The 17,747-nt window shown below is 38.3% G+C and overlaps 1 protein-coding gene across 8 annotated transcripts in view; it reads left to right on the top strand.

The window, feature by feature from the left end:
* DIP2C (disco interacting protein 2 homolog C) overlaps window positions 1–17,747 on the top strand; it is a 310,705-nt gene that overhangs the window by 192,635 nt on the left and 100,323 nt on the right. For 6 of the 8 annotated variants that reach the window (XM_069006440.1, XM_069006439.1, XM_069006437.1 and 3 more), the window contains 5 exons: window positions 3,121–3,246; window positions 4,100–4,309; window positions 10,392–10,523; window positions 11,853–11,972; window positions 12,913–13,110. In XM_069006440.1, coding sequence (XP_068862541.1) covers window positions 3,121–3,246; window positions 4,100–4,309; window positions 10,392–10,523; window positions 11,853–11,972; window positions 12,913–13,110 — 786 coding nt within the window. The remainder of the gene's footprint in view (window positions 1–3,120; window positions 3,247–4,099; window positions 4,310–10,391; window positions 10,524–11,852; window positions 11,973–12,912; window positions 13,111–17,747) is intronic. The other 2 variants (XM_069006436.1, XM_069006438.1) reach the window with 2 other exon arrangements.

Raw genomic sequence — 17,747 nt, 5'->3', positions numbered from 1 at the left:
TACAGGATAGATATTGTAACCCATGAGTTGTTCTCAAGTGGAATTCTGAAGTATGGGTCTGGCTTTCCCTCACCTCTCTGATTTCTCTGCACTTTAGGTCTTGATCTCTGGACATGAATGGCTTGAATGCTGTTCATTAGCTTATCCAAGTCCCACTCTGTACAAGGGTGTCCAGACAGGTTAAGAGCATTTTTAGAACCCACCAATAGGCTTTCCTTCCAAAGGAAGACCATACAATCTATATATTCATTATATGCCTAATTATATAGTTACTCATTCTTTACCTAATCCTTAGCCATTCTTTATATGCATAGAGACACTTTGTTTAGCCAAGAGTTTTATTCCTGAGAGAGAACATCGTGAAAAGTTTTTCACCCAAGCTTGACTGTTTATGCTGCATTTTATTCTTCTCACCCTAAAACCCTGTAAACTCTTGTTGATGCTCCCTGGACCATCTCTGGATTATCTGTCCTCAGCATTTTTTGGACACGTGTCCTGGGTTTTTTTGGTAGCCTCCATAGAGTAATGCCTTCTAAATATTTGAACTTGCAGGCTGGGCTGGGAGCAGGTGTGCATGTTCCTTCTTCCCAGTCAGCTTCCCTCTTGTTTATTCAGAGTTTCTTATCTTTGGCATTGTTTTTACTTTCCTGTGAGGCTTCAGGTTTGGTTTTTTTAGCAATCTATAGTGTGGTTTATTCCATGGTAGCCCATTACAAATAAACATATCAAGAATGTGCCTTATTGAGAAAACAGTTCAATTCCTGGACTCCTGTGGACTCATTTGAAAATTAAAACCCTGCAGAGTGTTTTTAATTAAGCTGATGAGTCTACCTTCTTACATCAAAACACCATCAAAAAAGAAGTAAAAGAATTCACAAGTTATGATTCATTGTCCAGCTGTCACTAAGCATTTTAATGATTTTCTGTCAGCTGTCCTCCTTTAAAAAACTTTGGAAGAATTTCTTCTGCCTCCTGACAAAGTTAAAAAACAATCCTATGTACAATAATATACAAATAGTTCCTCATGTGTTGATCAGCAAAATTTATTTTCTTCCAAAAATTCTTTTTTCCAAAAATTGCTGTGGAGTTTTGGTTTGTTGAGCTTTTTTAAAGGGAAAGCTCTTTTTTTACTGCTAGATATCTAATTGCTATCCTTTGAAGGAAAATCAAGAATTTTTCCCTCTTTAACAGATAAGAAACTATTAGGGAGCATGTTCAGTCCTGTGTACCTTATTGACATTGGTGTGAAATGAGCAGGTAGGAATTTATCTTGGGGTCATGCTGTTAGGTAAAGACTTAGATTGTTTATTTTCATAGCCTGATACTTTTCACATAAATTTTCTGATACTTTTCACATAAACTTTTCATCAGTTTTTAATTATAATTAATTATAAGAAAACTTTCTGCTTTAAAATAATGACAGGAGAGAAATTATTCTCTGGGTTGATGATAACATTGGTCTTCCTTCATTTTGGTCCATTGGCAGCACGACTCTTTCATCTTTTGAGAATGGTTTTCCAGCTTTGCTGTTTACTTTTCTTGCATTGCTTTGCTGCTATGCTCATCTTCTTCATGATTTAAAACAAAAGAAAAGAAAGCAACTCATAGAAGCTGCTGGTAATGCTCTTTTTCTTACTCTTCCCTGTTGTACTTCTAGTGAGTGGTGCTTAAATCCTGGCTGAAGATAGGAAACACCATTATTGGAAATAAGACACTGCAACTCTTATCATCTAATGCTTCTAATCATCCTTCCAGATTGTTACTCACAAGTTACTTACAGAGATGTGATTCAACCAATGCTTCTTTAAAAAAGGATATATATATAAATATATATATATATATGCTCTTCTGTTTCCTGTTGCTTTTCTTGGGTCACACTGCCTGTTCAGAGCTGCCACCACATCCATACAGGAGTAGGATAATGACTGTGTGCAGCCAACCCAGCCTGTGAGGGTGGTCTTCAAGCAGATTCAGCAGCAGCAGAAGTGGGATTACTCTGGATTAGACCTGATTCACTGTGCTCCTGCTTCACAAATGGAAATAGCTAAATTATGCACCCAAATTGCTGTATTTTCTACAGCTGACCAGTGGCAACTGGTTAAGAGGCAAGATGTCAGATGGTCAATGTATGTGGCAACTTCTTTAGCCACAAGAAACTTCTGTTGGCTGCCATGTCTTTTGCATGCATTCTCCTCGTGTGAGTCTTGTCCCAAATCCATAGAAATATGCAGACAAACAGTGCAAGGTAGTAAACTAAAGGCAGACTTATTTCAATGTGTAGTTATAGTAGTAATTCAAAAATGGTGCTTGAAACAATGTCATTATCAAAAAGGCACTCACATCTTTGAGATGTGATAAATAGCCTTTTTCAAACTTTGGGAGGCTGGCAGCTATAAATACATTGTGAAAAGTAGAGAAGCTGTTCACTGGCTACATCCCCAAGGAAAAGGGATCTGTTGGATACTGTGGAGTGGGCTGGTGTGAGCTGTGTGCAGCACCTGCCTGAAAAGCACCAGGTCTGTGCTTAGGGTGTTTTTTTTCCTCATTCCACCTCAGGCCAACCTTACGTAGTACTTATTTTTCTGTGAATAATGCCAAGTGACAGTGGCAGGAGAAGGATTTGGGAATGAGGGACCTGTTGCCATTTCTGTTGTGGCATTTAGCATACCTCTTACCCGTCAAGCAAATGTTCTTGTTCACTTACTCTGTGTGACTTTTGTGTAAATTGGAAACCTTATTTATTTAAAAAATGGACAACAGTAATACACCACAGTTCCACTGAAAATGGCAATGGTCACTGAAGTAACAGCTCCTGGTTAAACAAAGTTTGCTCTGGGGAAGTGATGTTCCTGCTCTTCAAATACTGCAACACTGTTTTGGGAATATCATACAGCTCAAAGGGCTTGTTTGTTGGTACAGCACTTTTCACTGTAGCTGCTTTTTCTACAGTGAGGAGAACTCCTGCAGTTCCTCCAAGATCCCATGTGTTCCTGGCCTTCCATCATGGGATGTGCGTTGTCAGCCCAGCTGGCACACACACGAACCTGCAACAGGTGTGCTGGATGCACAAAGAACAGCTCTTTTCTGTCTAACTCTGGCTTCAAACCTCTTTCCTTCTAGATGTCCACACAGAAGCAGTGCAGGCAGCCCTTGCTAAACATAAAGAAAGGAAAATGGCAGTCCCCATGCCCTCAAAACGACGTTCATTGGTGGTGCAAACATCAATGGATGCCTACACACCTCCGGGTGAGTATCTCTCTATTTTTAAATATTAAAATAAATGAGAATTTTAAAAATGGTTCTTTGTGCTGCCATGAACTGCTGATCTGTCAGCATAGATAGAAATGGAAATATCATTTGATGCACACCGATCTTCATTGAGGTATGTTTGAAGAGAAGGTGAACTGAGTAGTGGAAAAGTCAACAGGGACAGTTCACATGATTGCTTTGCCCTTGGTGATACCTTAGCTTGCACTGGTCCTTTTAGGGTTACAAGAACCTAACTATGGCCAGCTTGTCATTCTTTATGATTGTCTAAGTTCCCTTCACATTCCTGGTTTATTCCCTAACAATGTAATGTAACATTGTCTTAGCAACTAGTTGTGCCATTCCTTTTCAAGTTTATCTGCTCTTTTTATCTACTAGACTCTGAAAATACCTCATATCTCATGCTTCTCATACTCACTGAATCCAGCTGAGATTCCCATTTCACTGAGGATTGAACTTCGTACAATTGTATGTGTCTCACAGACTTTGTGGAGTGAGCTTGGGAAAGTTGTTGTTTTTTTTTTTTTATTCTCTCCTGGCTGGAAATCGTCAGAAAATTCTGTGTTTAACATTATAAAGGAAGACTTTGATTATCTTTTTTTTTTTTTTTGTACAATAATGCACACGCCACGACCTTAGAGCAGGAGATGTGCACAGTTAGCAACTGACTTGGTTTCAGGGCTTTCAGTAGCGCAGTTTTCTCATTATGTTTGCCTACCTTCCTGAGATTTTCTTAATGGCACTTTCTTTAGATTTGTGGTATGAATATGAGTTATTTCTATTAAGAAAACCCCAAAGGATTGCAAGCTAACAGGCTGTTTTTAATTACTAGATACTTCTTCTGGTTCAGAAGACGAAGGCTCTGTACAGGGCGACTCCCAGGGAACTCCCACCTCAAGCCAGGGGAGTATAAACATGGAACATTGGATCAGTCAAGCGATCCACGGCTCTACCACATCAACCACTTCCTCCTCCTCGACACAAAGTGGAGGCAGTGGTGCTGCACACAGACTAGCTGATGTTATGGCTCAAACTCATATAGGTCAGTACAGAGATGTGTTGAGTGTGTCCAGTTTAACATGAATTTTGACTCTCACGTTCAGCTGATGCTGCTATATGAAGTCTTACAGAAGTCTTTCCTGTGCTTCTTCTTTGCTTTTTAATATTTACATCTATTATATGGAGAGATAGTCCTACATTCCTATTTCAGGAGGAGAAAAACATAGCAGTTTGGATTTGGGGGTAAACTTATGTTGTGGCAAACAGGGTCTAGCTATTGGTTACCAAATACCTTAAAATGTACAGTTCTGTGACTTCCATTACTTAGCACTAGAAAGGTCTCTGTAGGATTCATCAGTAAGGAAAATCAGTGCATGCATCATTAGGGATTGCTTGCATATGAGTTTCCCCCACTGCTGCACCACTTTAATTACATAGCTTGAGTGATTTTTGATAATTCTGTTAACAGTAGTCCTCTTAAACATATTTTTTTCTGCCCTTAATTGAATTTAGAATACTTGAACTGGGATATCTAGCGATTATACTCCATGGGAGAGACCATTATATAGCTTCAGAGAAGGGAGCTGTTGTTATTAATAGCTTGTTTATTTCCTTTGGAAAGATCCTAGGAAGTCAAAGCTTTCTTTGCATTAGGGCTAAGCTTCACAGACATAATTCCTGAATACTGTGCCATTGACCCTAGTCTTTATTGACATGAAGCAGCTATTTGATTGGATATGTGGAAAGCAAGGCTTGGTTTCCTCTCACTCTTCAGCTGCTTATCATACAAGGCATTTGCTTTGGGTGTGTTCTTGCTGGGGTGTGTATTTTGGGCTCTCACTGAAAATCTGTTGAAGTCTGTGTTGGAACAGATAAAGCAATCTTACTACTCTCTTACTAGAGTTTATGTGACTGTTCTCAACCTTTTCAAGTGTGTGTAATGAGATACATGAAAGCTTCTTCAGTATTCCTGGTTTTATGTGCTGGAACAGGAGTACATATCACTTGGTTTTTGCTATGAGTATAGCTTGATGTAACACCTGTATTTTCAGTAATCCTCTCATCACGATCTGGAACTGCTGAATTGCAGTCAGGGGAAGAATTTGTATTGTATTCATAAATTCATGCTAAATGAATGCTTAGAAACTTGTTTTAGAAACACATGCACTTGGAAACACATTAATCATTGCATTTGATTATTTTCTGTGACTTCATCTTGAAATGCTACAGGAAATTATAGCATAGAGAATTAAATTTATCCAAACTCTGAAAGGTTGCATTACTCACACACCAAGTCTTAATGTGTCTTTAAAAATAGCTTCTTTATAATTTGACATTTTAGTAATTTTAAATCTGGCACAGTAAACCTTCTTTTATAATCACTAAGTTTGTGGTAAATAATACAGCATTTATAGAGCTAAATTAAGATGGCACTATTCTGCAGAAGAGGGAAACTACTATTTTTTATACTTGTTTTATTGTGCCTTGTTGTTGACTAGAAAGATCTTACCTTTGAAGGAAGCAGCTGAGCTTACCTCAGTGTATGCATATTTTCATTTGTTCTGACAATAGGATACCTTAAATTGCAACTCTTCTTGGACAGTAGTTGAGGTGTAGTAATGTAAAGGTCGTTTGGGCACAAAATATGAGTGATGAGACTGGGGTCTTATGGTTGCCATCAGTCATTGTTGCTAAAGTCACTGGAAATGTAAGAGAAGCTGCACAGTTGATAACTCTAAGATGTATTTCTTCATGGGTGAGCTGCATCCTTTAAGAATTTGAAATTAAATTGCTATTTTGTTTCTTTCCCATCCAAGAAGGTAGATTTTGCATTTAAATGTATTCTAAGAGGTAATATATTTGAAGTATTCCTACAGAAAGCCTGGCTCTTTGCAAGGCAGTGGGCCAGTGATGGTGAATGAATACATGTCTTTGGTAGGAGAGTAGACAAGAGAGAAGAGTAATCCTGTTCCTTAAAGTTCCTCAGCTACCAGAGACAGTTTTTTTCTTGGTCACAAAGAACGTATGTTACCATGGCTTGATGTTTGGTCCAGGGAATTGTTCTCCAGAGACAGGCCAGCCTGCAAGAGAGAAATCAACTGTAAATATGGATGGCCATACTCTGAAGGTGCCAGTTTTAAAAATACAAATTCAAAGTGCAACAGGGAAGACCTTAATGATAACCCAAAAAAGCCCTCCATTCTGATATCCACTAGGATTTTACCTCCAGAGTGCATCACAGAATGAAAGGGAGATTTTTTCCAGTTTAAGTCTACTAATGCAGGCCTGAAAAGGGATTTGATAAAAAGCTTTGGCTACAATATAATCAGAGTTATCTTTGTGACTCATTTGGATAATTTGCATAAGAGATGATATGCTTTTAATGTTATACTGTTCATTTAATTTGACTGCTGCTGCTTTATTGTGGCCAAAGTTCTAGTTTGGGATAGATATCATTTTAATATGTATTCTCACCTTTAAGATGCTCAGCTGTCTGCATTAAGCTACAGGGAAAATCTTCAGTTTGGCATAGGTATCACAGTTGGGTTCAGTAACTCTTGAATTTAGAGGTCAAACCAGTGAAATCTGTAAAAAAAATCGAATGTTCCGACCCTTCTTTGGGTCAGTACTGTGCATATTTCTAAGATCTTTAACCTTTCATTTGTTGGTATTACATGGTTTGGATTTCTGTGTATATAAAAATCAGGGACAGAAAGCACAGCCCAGAGCTCACAAGGTTCATGCAATGAAAATTACACAGTGCTTGCCTGTGATTGTAAATCTTTATAAAGTTAATAATCTCATTCCAAAGTTTTGATCCTATAGGTGCATTTAATGTTTCTTTTATATGCTTCAAATATGTTTCTGTTTGAAAATCAAAGGCTTCTATCCACATTAAAGGCTACATAGATTGCTAATCAAATAAATATAAAAACATGTGCCATAAGCATGGCTGATATTTTTCAAACAACTGAAAATTCTTGTGTTCTGTGAGGAATGTTAACTTATACAGGAGACTAGTTTAAAATACAATCTGTCACCTGGACATCAGTTCAAGAAAAACTCAGCTACAAGAGCTGCATCTCTGACCCTGGATTTCCCTTCCCTGACAACCGGAAGAGCCAGCTCGTTTGGGAGTAAAAGCTGCATTTTCTTCAAGCACAGAGTTGCAGGAATGCTTTTTGAGTTCCCAGAGACTTTTCAAATACCTGCTGCTTATGTGAGCTTCCAAACCTCCACTTAAAGTATTCCTCCACTTCTTTGCCTCTCCTCAGACGTGGAGCTTTGTCAGTGCATGGGCCCTATCCCTACATGAACATGCTCTGCTTTGTTGGGCCTTTCTGATCTTCATGAAATGGGGTAAATGATGTCACTCCAGTGGCAGAAATGAAGAGAGCCTTAACTGGAAACAGCTGTTCTGTCTGTGATCCTCTAATGCAAGGATATTGGAAGAGATGGGAATAGGAGGTGACGCAAATATGTATGTTTGATGGAGGAAGTGCTTTGAAGTTATGCAGCTGTCACAGTTTCTACTTTTTAGTGAACAGATGTGTCAGGATCATGATTCCTAATGAAAGCTCAAACAGTTCTTTGAGTTACCTGACATAAGACCAAGCAACTCTCTACAGATCGTGTCCATAGCCAAAGCTTGGATTGACTGTTCTATATTAAAAAAAGGGTACATTTCACATAACATAACAATTATCTTTTTCTTTAGAAGTCATTCAGACCAAAATTTTGTCTGTATGATTTTCATTTCTCCAAGCCTGACTCTGAGACATGAACTGACTGAATATTTGTAAATCTAATGGAAGAAACTTAGAGCTGTAGATACTGCCATGATAATACATCTGTTAAGCAGATACTATAAAGGAACACCTCAAGACAAACCTTAATATTCCTCTTCTTCTGGATAAAAGTAAATAGCAGCTATGCAGCCAGGGCACTAGAACTCCTTGACTGACCTGTGGTGGCAGCCTTGGGTAGAGAGCTTCTTTAAGGCAACTTCAAGTGCAAGTGCAAGTGCTGTCTGTTCAAAAGGAAACCCTTTTACAAAGGAGCAGGACTCTTGTTATGTTCTTTCCCTCTCCTCAGCACCATGTGTAACAAAGAAGAATTTGGTTTCAAGCGCAGAGTTCTGAAGGGAGAACATCCCTGCTCATGTATTGTCTGCCCCATGCATTAAAAAAAAATTAATCTTTAACTCCAGTTTGCCCTGTAAAGTCTGAAAGATGGAAATACTTCAGTGGAAAGATATAAGCAAATACAGCTCACTTTAAAAATACCTTCTCATGTTACTGATAGCTGACTAAGTACAATTATTTTCTTAGTCATGATCTCCCATATGCACAGCAAAACTGCATTATAAGTAAAGAGAAAGATAAACATCAGCATTTTTTAATTCACTTAGTTATTGAGTAATACAATCATGATCTATAAAAAGCTCTTGCCACTTAACAGGAAAGGGCAAAAAATTGTGCTGAGTCTAAAATAGTTGATAATGACAAGAAATTTAAAAGGAAGACATTATTCAAGCAATTACCAGCGTAAGCTTCATTGTTCAATCTATTGTATTTCAACTGGTCACTTATAGCACAATATAAGGTGTTTGTTTCAGTAAAATTGTAACAATGGACATGATCAGAAGCAAAAGCTTGAATTGGACATTTGTAGAATGCACGACATTTTGAGTTGGTCAAAAAAAGCCATTTCGTGTTTTCCTCAACCAGATGATTGGGTGATAGGATTGAGCCCTTATGATGTTATGAATATAAACATTAAATAACAGCTGCAGACATTAATGTCATGTCTTAAATTTTCATGATGATTCTCTGTCAAATGCTACCTTTAAATGAAAACTATGCAAAAGAAGCATCTATTTTCATGTATGTGTAGCAAAAGAAATTAGTTTTCTGTGTCAGTGGTGCATAAATTTGGGATTGAATGCACAAGAATCACAGTGTTTCAAAGTTCAAAACTCATAAAAATGAAAATGCTTTATAATTATGTTTGAAATTAAATTTACTGTAGAGGTTGGTGTTCTAGTACTTATGACATCATAATACTTAAAGAAAAGGTTTAATAAAAAGCACGTCTTGAAAACAGTATTGGAACACAATGACATTTTTCCAGAATTTTTTCATTTTGAAAGACTCTTACCCTGTTGTAAAATAGAATGCATTTCTCTTCTGTGGCAGCAGAATGACAACCTGCCTTCTTTTGTAACTCAGAGGCTTCTGGGGATCATTTATGTCAATTGAAAGAAAAGTTGTTATTTGCTTATGGCGTTTATCTCCATCTAATCTAATGCGGATAAAAACCTGCAAAAAATTGTGAGACAACCTATAAAAATAGTACAAATATGTAGGAAATAAAGACTCAAACTTGAAAACATGGGAAGACGAACTGTGGTAGCATGCTGAGTTATCAGGCCATGAAAGAGAAAGATTAGCTCTGTGGAATTGTTCAGCAGTGCTGGCATGAGTCAGACTAAATCGTGTTTGCCTTCTGGAAGGCAAGGCTTTGTTATGCAGAAGAATTGAAATATCTCTGTCTAAAAATAGTAGACAAGCAAGTGTCCATGAAGAATGCAAAGTTCATGTTTCTTTACATTTTATTTCTTGCCTCTAGTTTCCAAACCTGCTATGATTGACTTTTTTCCTTTCTTAACTAAAATTGACATATTCAAAATACAGAGGTTATGAAAGTGATATGCATGGGCACTTGCAAGTGATTGACAATGTGCTGTGTTCTTTTTACTTAGAAAAACCAACACAATAATGCACCAGAAGTGTATTTCTCTGGGTCCTTTCTGTTTGCAGATGTCCACAAGCTTTAAGTAAAATCAGATGTCAGTGCAGAACCTATAACCTAATTGTATCATTTTCTTAGCCTATCGCTTGTGATTGCAGATATACAGCCCTGTTTTAATCAGTGCAAACTTTACTTATTAAAATCATACTACACATTATAGTTCAGTACCATAATTTTATGCATTAACTTTAACGTCTGTTCAGATGTTGGGGAAAAAACAAAATCAAATGGTCACCTTTCCCCTGCCCTTTGCTTTTCTGCCTTTTGACACTAGAGGTACATGGTTAAACCTTTTAACTTACTTTTCACAGAAAATCATTCTGCCCCTCCAGATGTTACCACTTACACCTCAGAACACTCAATACAAGTAGAAAGACCACAAGGATCAACAGCACGGGTGGCACCAAAGTATGGCAACGCTGAGCTTATGGAGACTGGTGATGGTATGTCACAAAGCAGAACTGGGGTTATTTTGAGTATCCTGGACATTTTAGTGGTTACTGTATGCATCTGCTCTTGTTTTTTGGGTGTTCTTTGTGATTTTTTCTGGGCACTTTTCACTTGTAAACACAAAGCTGCAGGCCCTTTACAGTTCTAAAATAAGCTGATATCAATGAAGATAACATAGAGAAATATTTCTTAATCAGCAGAGCTGACTCCCAATAGAAGTTTGGCAAAAACCCCAGAGAATCTCTTTAGATTTGCTATTATCATGCTGTCTGGTTACAGCTAGTCTGTTTTTTTAAATGGCAGAGAATGTGACATGCTAGGATGGATCTTGAAAATTGACATGTTTGATGTTTTATTATCTTGATTTTTTTTTTTTTTTTTGAAAAACAGTTATTTGTAAACCCTTCCTTATTTACCGCTCCTCTTTTCTAAAACTTACCGAACAATATTTCAGCACAGCATGGAGTTGTTGACCAAGTGTACTGCATCTAAACTTAGTAGCTTCATCTCTAAACACCACTTGGTAAAAGTTTTGGAGCCAACCTTATGGAAGGGTAAGAAGTTGAAATTCCTGCAATGCAGTGACAGAAAGCTATTAGTTCAGGAACAGATGACATGCTCATTGGAGAGGCTTTGCACTCGACTAGAGAAAGGGAAGGGGGAGGTGATTGATGGGACTATATTATAAAAATGCCCCTTGCCCCAGGCTGCTGCTCAGAGCAGTGTTTTCTGAAGTGCAGTATGGGCAAGCATGCTCCCCTTGGAGATTGCTGGCTGGTGGGATTGACTGCAGGGATGTTCAGAGAGTACAGGGTCATGCTGAAGTAATACAAAGACGTGAACCATGTTTAAGATGGGTACTGGATGGATATCCCCTGCAGTGTAAAAGTAACCCAGAATAAATGACAGGGCAGAGCCTATGACCCACACTCTTCACCAGGCTGCCATCTAGTCAGACAACGTTGGTATGGCCAATGATCATGGGGAGGGCGAGTGCCAGTTTTCTCACTGACCATTGCTGAGGGAATTCTCTCAGGGTACTGACATTTGGTGTAGGGACATTTTTTCCACTGTGCTTCTCTCCCTCAGTCTGTGTGCTGTTTCCCCTCTAATTCTGCAACCTCACTCTGACATTGTTGTATTGGTTTTAATCACATTAGGCATCATTGTTCCTTTTTGTGTGTATGTTTTAATGTTAAATACTTGAGTCATGGTATGGCATGTGGTGGCCTTGCAGTCCTGGACTTTTTCTTACCCCACTTGACGTCTGGTGGGTGCAGCGTAGCTGTCGACTGATGTCTCCATTGATCCCTGTCCTGCAGGAGTACCAGTGAGCAGCAGAGTGTCAGCAAAGATTCAGCAGCTGGTCAATACACTAAAACGGCCCAAACGACCACCATTACGAGAGTTCTTTGTAGATGACTTTGAGGAATTGTTAGAAGGTAAAATGACTGTTTTTCAAAAGGTTTGGGGATTGCTTATTAAAACTCTGTAAAATGTTTGTCTCCTACGTTGACTTTCTAGTAAGCCAAGTAAGCCCTCCCTGTACTGTCAAGTACCAAAAAACCATTGGTATTCAGTGGAAACTGCTTGTAGTAAGCTTAGACATAGTGCTGTGGAGTCAAAAGTCTCTCTTGTTTGCTCAGCTCCTGGTTCTGCTTGCAAAGAAATGATAGAAGAGAAAACAGGGAAGCTTTGTTTTGAGAACATTCATCTGTGACTTGCAGCCATTGCTTTTGAACACCAATATGAGAAAATCTATTAGTGAGGGAGCATGTTAAATGTTTTACGCATCCTTTGTGTAACAGTGAAGTATGAAAAATGAACTAAATGTAACATAGAAAAAAAGATGCAGTCAATAAATGGAACTTTTTTTTAAAAAGACCAGTGCTTTGAGAATTAAGATTTGCCAGAATGTGGAAATTTAAATAGTCTTCACAGGAATTTATAAGAAAACATGTAACAGAACATGAGTTAAATCAATCTGTTACTTGTTAAAGTACATTTTTGTCAGTAGTCCTGCAGTTCGTCTCATTACTGCGTTTTTCCCAGGAAAAAGTATTCTCCATCTCTCTTTAGGAATAAAGAAAGGTTGATTATTTTGAAGATAAATATATGCATGCTGCCTCAGCAGTTTCTTTCCCTGCTTGTAGAACTCGTGTAAGAACAAGGACTTTTCGTTCCTGAGGTGCTTCAGTTGCTTGATCTGTGTTAAAGTTAAAAGTTAATTATTTTGTTATATTTCTCTGTTGCTTCTCAATACCTTCTTACATGTTACTGTTTTCAGAATATTTTGCAAAGGTAACTTATTCTCTTGATTACACAGGTGTACACAAGGTATAGAATTCACATGGTAACTGTATATCTTTTCATAATCATAAGTTCAACAGCCAGATCCAAACCAGCCAAAGCCAGAAGGAGCTCAGATGTTGGCTATGCGTGGGGAACAATTAGGTGTGGTTACAAACTGGCCGCCTTCCCTGGAAGCAGCCTTGCAGCGATGGGGGACCATCTCACCAAAAGCTCCTTGCCTAACCACTATGGATACCAATGGAAAACCACTGTATATTCTCACTTACGGTGAGCACTCTTCCAACTATTTGTGCTTTTATATACTCTGTGCAGTGTCTGTGTCTAGTAAATGCATAAACATATAGTGAAAAAAGCCTTGTAATGATGCATCTGTTCCGTTTGTGAAGATCTCTGAAGCTGTTGATGTCTCAGTATGGGTTGCTGAGATGTTGTAGTATGATTTATTTCAGACAGAGGAAAAGAGCTGAGTAGATACACCCATGGAATAACAGATTTTAAATTAAAACCACTTTTCAAATAGAAATGCGTCCTAGGGCAGATTTTCCTGAAGATTAATGTCTAAATCCATTGCCCTTGGATCTTGCCCAGGCTTTGTTCTGCAAAAGCCTAACCTGGTGTACAAAATTCATCAGCTTCCTGAAGAAGTTAAATAGGATTTTTTTCCTTGTTTTCTGACATCGTAGTAAGTGTGATTTGAATTATTTCTCCTGATGGGTAGTTGTACAACTAGCAAGTATACCCCCTAGAAAGAGATTTACCAGGATATATTTCAGTGTGACCTTTGGTATGTTGGTGTAGTTCAATGTGTACTGCCTGACAGTGTATTGTAACCAAGAAAGGCCAAATAAAAATAAACATAAGGGTACCTCTGAAAAATAACTCCCATATTGCTTCTAATTTTGAGATGTTCTGGGGACATTTGGGAGATGTTCAAAGGAATTATTATGAATAACTGTCAGACTTTGAAAGTGAGTTGGAACATTTCCGTATGCTACTGATATGGATATAAAAAATTGTTTTTCTTTTTTTATTTCTACCTTCTCAGGGACTTGGAGTTCTGTGCAGAGAATGTTGTTACATGCTGTGATACAGAGGTCTGTTCTGTTTTGTTCAGTGCTGAACATTCATTTCCATTCAGGAGTCAGACTCAATGATGGTCCCTGGCCAAAAAGTTGTCTGCTGCAAGTTTGGCACTGCAAATATAGTTAAAGGCTTTTAAAGCATAAGAGCGCCTTTGCAACTGAGGGTCATGCATGAAACACTTTCCCTTCAGGTACCTTAGAGTTAAGAAGTGACTTAATTTCAGGAGCAAACATACGATTCACCATTGATAAATGTTTTTCTTCCTCAAGGACATTTACTTGGAACTAGGGAAGAATTTTAAAGTTTGCAATTACATGTTTGCAGAAGTCATGTCATCTACTGAATGCCCTAAATAAATTGGACAGGAAAGGAAATTAAGCTGTTACTGAGAATCAGACCATTTTTCTGAATTTGGGATTCTGTCCAGAGAGTCTGAGCATATGTCCTGCTTTGCCTGAGGCTGTAGGGTGAGCAGATCAACCCAAGGAACATATCTGCATGGCTCATGGAGTCACCTAGCCTGCTTCTGTGTTCTAAAGTAACTCTTTCCCCCTTCTACATTGTCTGAATCTTGAGAAAAGTAGGACTAAAATTCATGTTTTCGCACCTTTCATTTGGCAGCACTTTGGGATGTGGTTTTCCTGTTGCCTTTCAGTAGTTTCTTGAGGTCAGAAAAAAAATCAGTTCTTCTTTTTTTCTTCTTTTTATAGATAAAAGAAATTAGAAACCAAAACATTTCCTAGATTTACTGAATTCTTCTCTGCTAGGTGCATTTCGTGCTGACATTCTCTTTCATGGGAAATGTTCATTCACTATGCCGTAGTAGTTTTCTTAAATGAAAACTGCTTTGGAAATGTCATTAACAATACAGCCACCTGCCGTTTCACTGGTGACTTTATGAATGATTTTGCTGGAGCTAGTCCACCTTCTGTGCCTGCAATATTTTCTAGCAATGGCAGGCATGACATTTTTTGAACTCGAACATTAATAGACATTAAGCCTCGAAATCATTAAAGACACTCCTGCTTGTGAGTTTTTATCCTTGTGCATAGTTCCACTGGCCATGGTAGTAATAAAATTTTGAAAGATGACCTTAGCTGCAATCCTACCACATGGTATTAATGTGACATTGAATTTCCTCATGTGCATGCTATGGCTAAAATTTTAACTATCAACCCTGACAATTTTCAGTAGCCTCTAGTTTGTACTTCACAGTTATTTTCAAGTTTTTTGTTAATTTAAAGCAATACCATTACCAGGAATTTTCATATATTTCACAAATGTTCATGAGTTTTAAGAATAATTTTAATTTTCCAGAGGTTTGGTTTTTGAGACATTGTCATCACTTGCACCTCCTTTTGAATATTTAACCTCTATTTACTGTTTTTGCTTCAGTCTCTTCTCACACCCCCTTGTCTTCCTGGAATTCCTCTTCCTTTATCCTCCACCTTTCCAGTTAAGGGGAGGCTTCTCTTTGATGTCTTTTGATATTGTTCTCAGTATCTTCTCCGATTTTCTGTTCCTGCATGGATGAATTGCAGGTTTGCCTTGCCACTTTCTTCCATCTTTCCAAGATGATTTCCAGGAGTGTCTCTGTAGCTATCAGCTACATCAAGGCCCATCTTGAGTAGGAGTTCTAATTCCCTCAACACCATGCATATTTACCCCCTCTTTCATGGGTTGTTGTAGACAATATTGCCTTCCCATCCATCTCTTGGGCTGTAACTAGAGTACCATACACAACCCAGACATTTGCTTCTTTCTTTATTGTACAGCCATTCTGTGTCCAAACCTTGCAGGTTATTTTAGGAGGAAATCTTTTCAAATCGAGACCTTTTGCTGCATGTACATGGTGATATTCCATCTGTGACCTTGGTCTCGATTCTTATATCAGGCTCTCTTCTGGCCCTGAAAAACATAGTGCTGACCTCTTGCATCTATCCAGGATGCTTTCTTATTTGCCATTGGTGGCCTTGCATGCTGGAAAGGAGCTCTGAGAATCCACAAAATTCTGCTTCTCCAAAGTCTTTCTTATAACTCCTTTGCTGTCCCTTCCAGAGACACCTTTGAGGGCTCAGACCAGGGGTCAAGCTATGATCTGCTGTGGCAGACAGGGGTGGATGAGTGTTGCAGGGACCACCTTGTGTGATTTACTGGAATTAATTTCTCCCCCAACAGTGCTGATGTGGATATGTGTTAGTGTGGCTTTGGGTGGTGAGAGCTCTAGATTATGAAGGGCTTCTGGGCCAGAAGGGGAACTAGTTTAAAGAAGTTGCACTTCCAGCTGTTGCTTAAAATCACTGCTGCTCTCCCATTTCTCTGCAGGAGTTCATCAAATTTGTAATGCTTTGTATCTCCTGTGTCTTTTTCAGCATGTTTTTTGAGCTTCTTGTCTTCGTAGCATGTCAGGACTGGTTTTGTCCACATGTCTCAGATTACTTTAGATAGAATAAATGTATAACTGCACTTGCAGACTTGATCCTTTTTTTCAAGCAAGTGTTGGAAGTGATTTGCCTCAGTTCTTGTTCTTGTCAGTGCCCCAGTTGTAATCTTTATTTAATGTACTCAAAATTCTTAAATTCTTTCTAGTGAATGAAACACTATGAATATTACAAATATTTTGTTCCTCTGGGAACTTGTTTAAGTGGAGAACATCTTAGTTAAGTTATTCTCAATCCCTTTATAAATCAAATCACTGAATATGCATAAATTGAAATGTCTGAGATATGGGAAGGAAATATGTCTTTATCAGGTTTTATGGGAGTCTGAACTCTGACTAGAAATGTAATGTGTGCTTTGAGGAAAAGGAAGACAATTTCTGGCTCAGACAAAGTTAATCAGGGTAGTGAGGCATCTGGTTTTAGTAGTAATAATGAAGCACTTAGTGGTTTCTTAGAGGAGAAACTTGAATAAAGGACAATTAAATCCTATATAGTTCTTATGATATCAGAGCTACTTTTCTTACTGAAATTGATTATTCTAAGGAGAACCAGAAAAGCTGGGGAAAAAGTATAGAGTTGAAAGTAATTTATCAATAACAAGTTCTGAGCTTTCTTATTGTAACCATTATTAAAAACAACAAAATGAGTACCAGTAAACTTTGTCTGATTCAAAGAATCTCATTTCCTTTATCTAACACTTTCTTTAATCAGATTTTTTAAAACATACTTTCAGTATCTCTGATGTAGTGTTTCCGACATCGGAGGCCCACTAGAGACAGCAAGGCTCTCAAAGAGCAGAGGTGACTCTCTGGACAGAAGACTGTTTTTTCCATTTGGATTCCGTGGAGAAGGAAATGCTTGGAAAATGGCAATTTTTTTTTCAAATGAATTACTGATTTTAAAAATAGCTTTAAAGCAACTGTAAACACTTTGAGGCCAAAGTAATTCTGACTCATGAGGGGTGATGTTGCTCCTCCTGGAAGTATCCTGGCATGCCTGAAAGGTAACAACAGGCCAGAAATAGCCAACCCAAGCCATTCTGCACCTGGTGTGCAACCTGCACCCCTGTACTAGTTTGAAAACAAACTAGTGGGAGATCGCAAGTCAGAACTATAATTTAATAGGAAAATTAAAATAAATGCAATAGTACAAGAACAGTGACAGAGTCACGATACAACCTGACTCCCTGTTAGTCAGGGTGGTGGTAGCAGTCCAGATGAAGTGGTTCTGTTGAAGCAGTGATCCTGTACAAGGATCTGGTCTTCACCTGAAGGCCCAGTAGTAGCACTTATTCTTTGGGAATCCAGTAGGTAGGCCTTCTTGTGCTGTTCCAAACCCCAGATTATATCCAGGTGGGAATACTTGGCTCCTCTCCCCTGG

The sequence above is a fragment of the Aphelocoma coerulescens genome, chromosome 2 (genome assembly GCF_041296385.1).
Source record: "Aphelocoma coerulescens isolate FSJ_1873_10779 chromosome 2, UR_Acoe_1.0, whole genome shotgun sequence".
Lineage (NCBI taxonomy): Eukaryota > Metazoa > Chordata > Aves > Passeriformes > Corvidae > Aphelocoma > Aphelocoma coerulescens.
The sequence above is the reverse complement of the archived record's forward strand: the minus strand, read 5'-3'. Positions and strand labels throughout refer to the sequence as shown.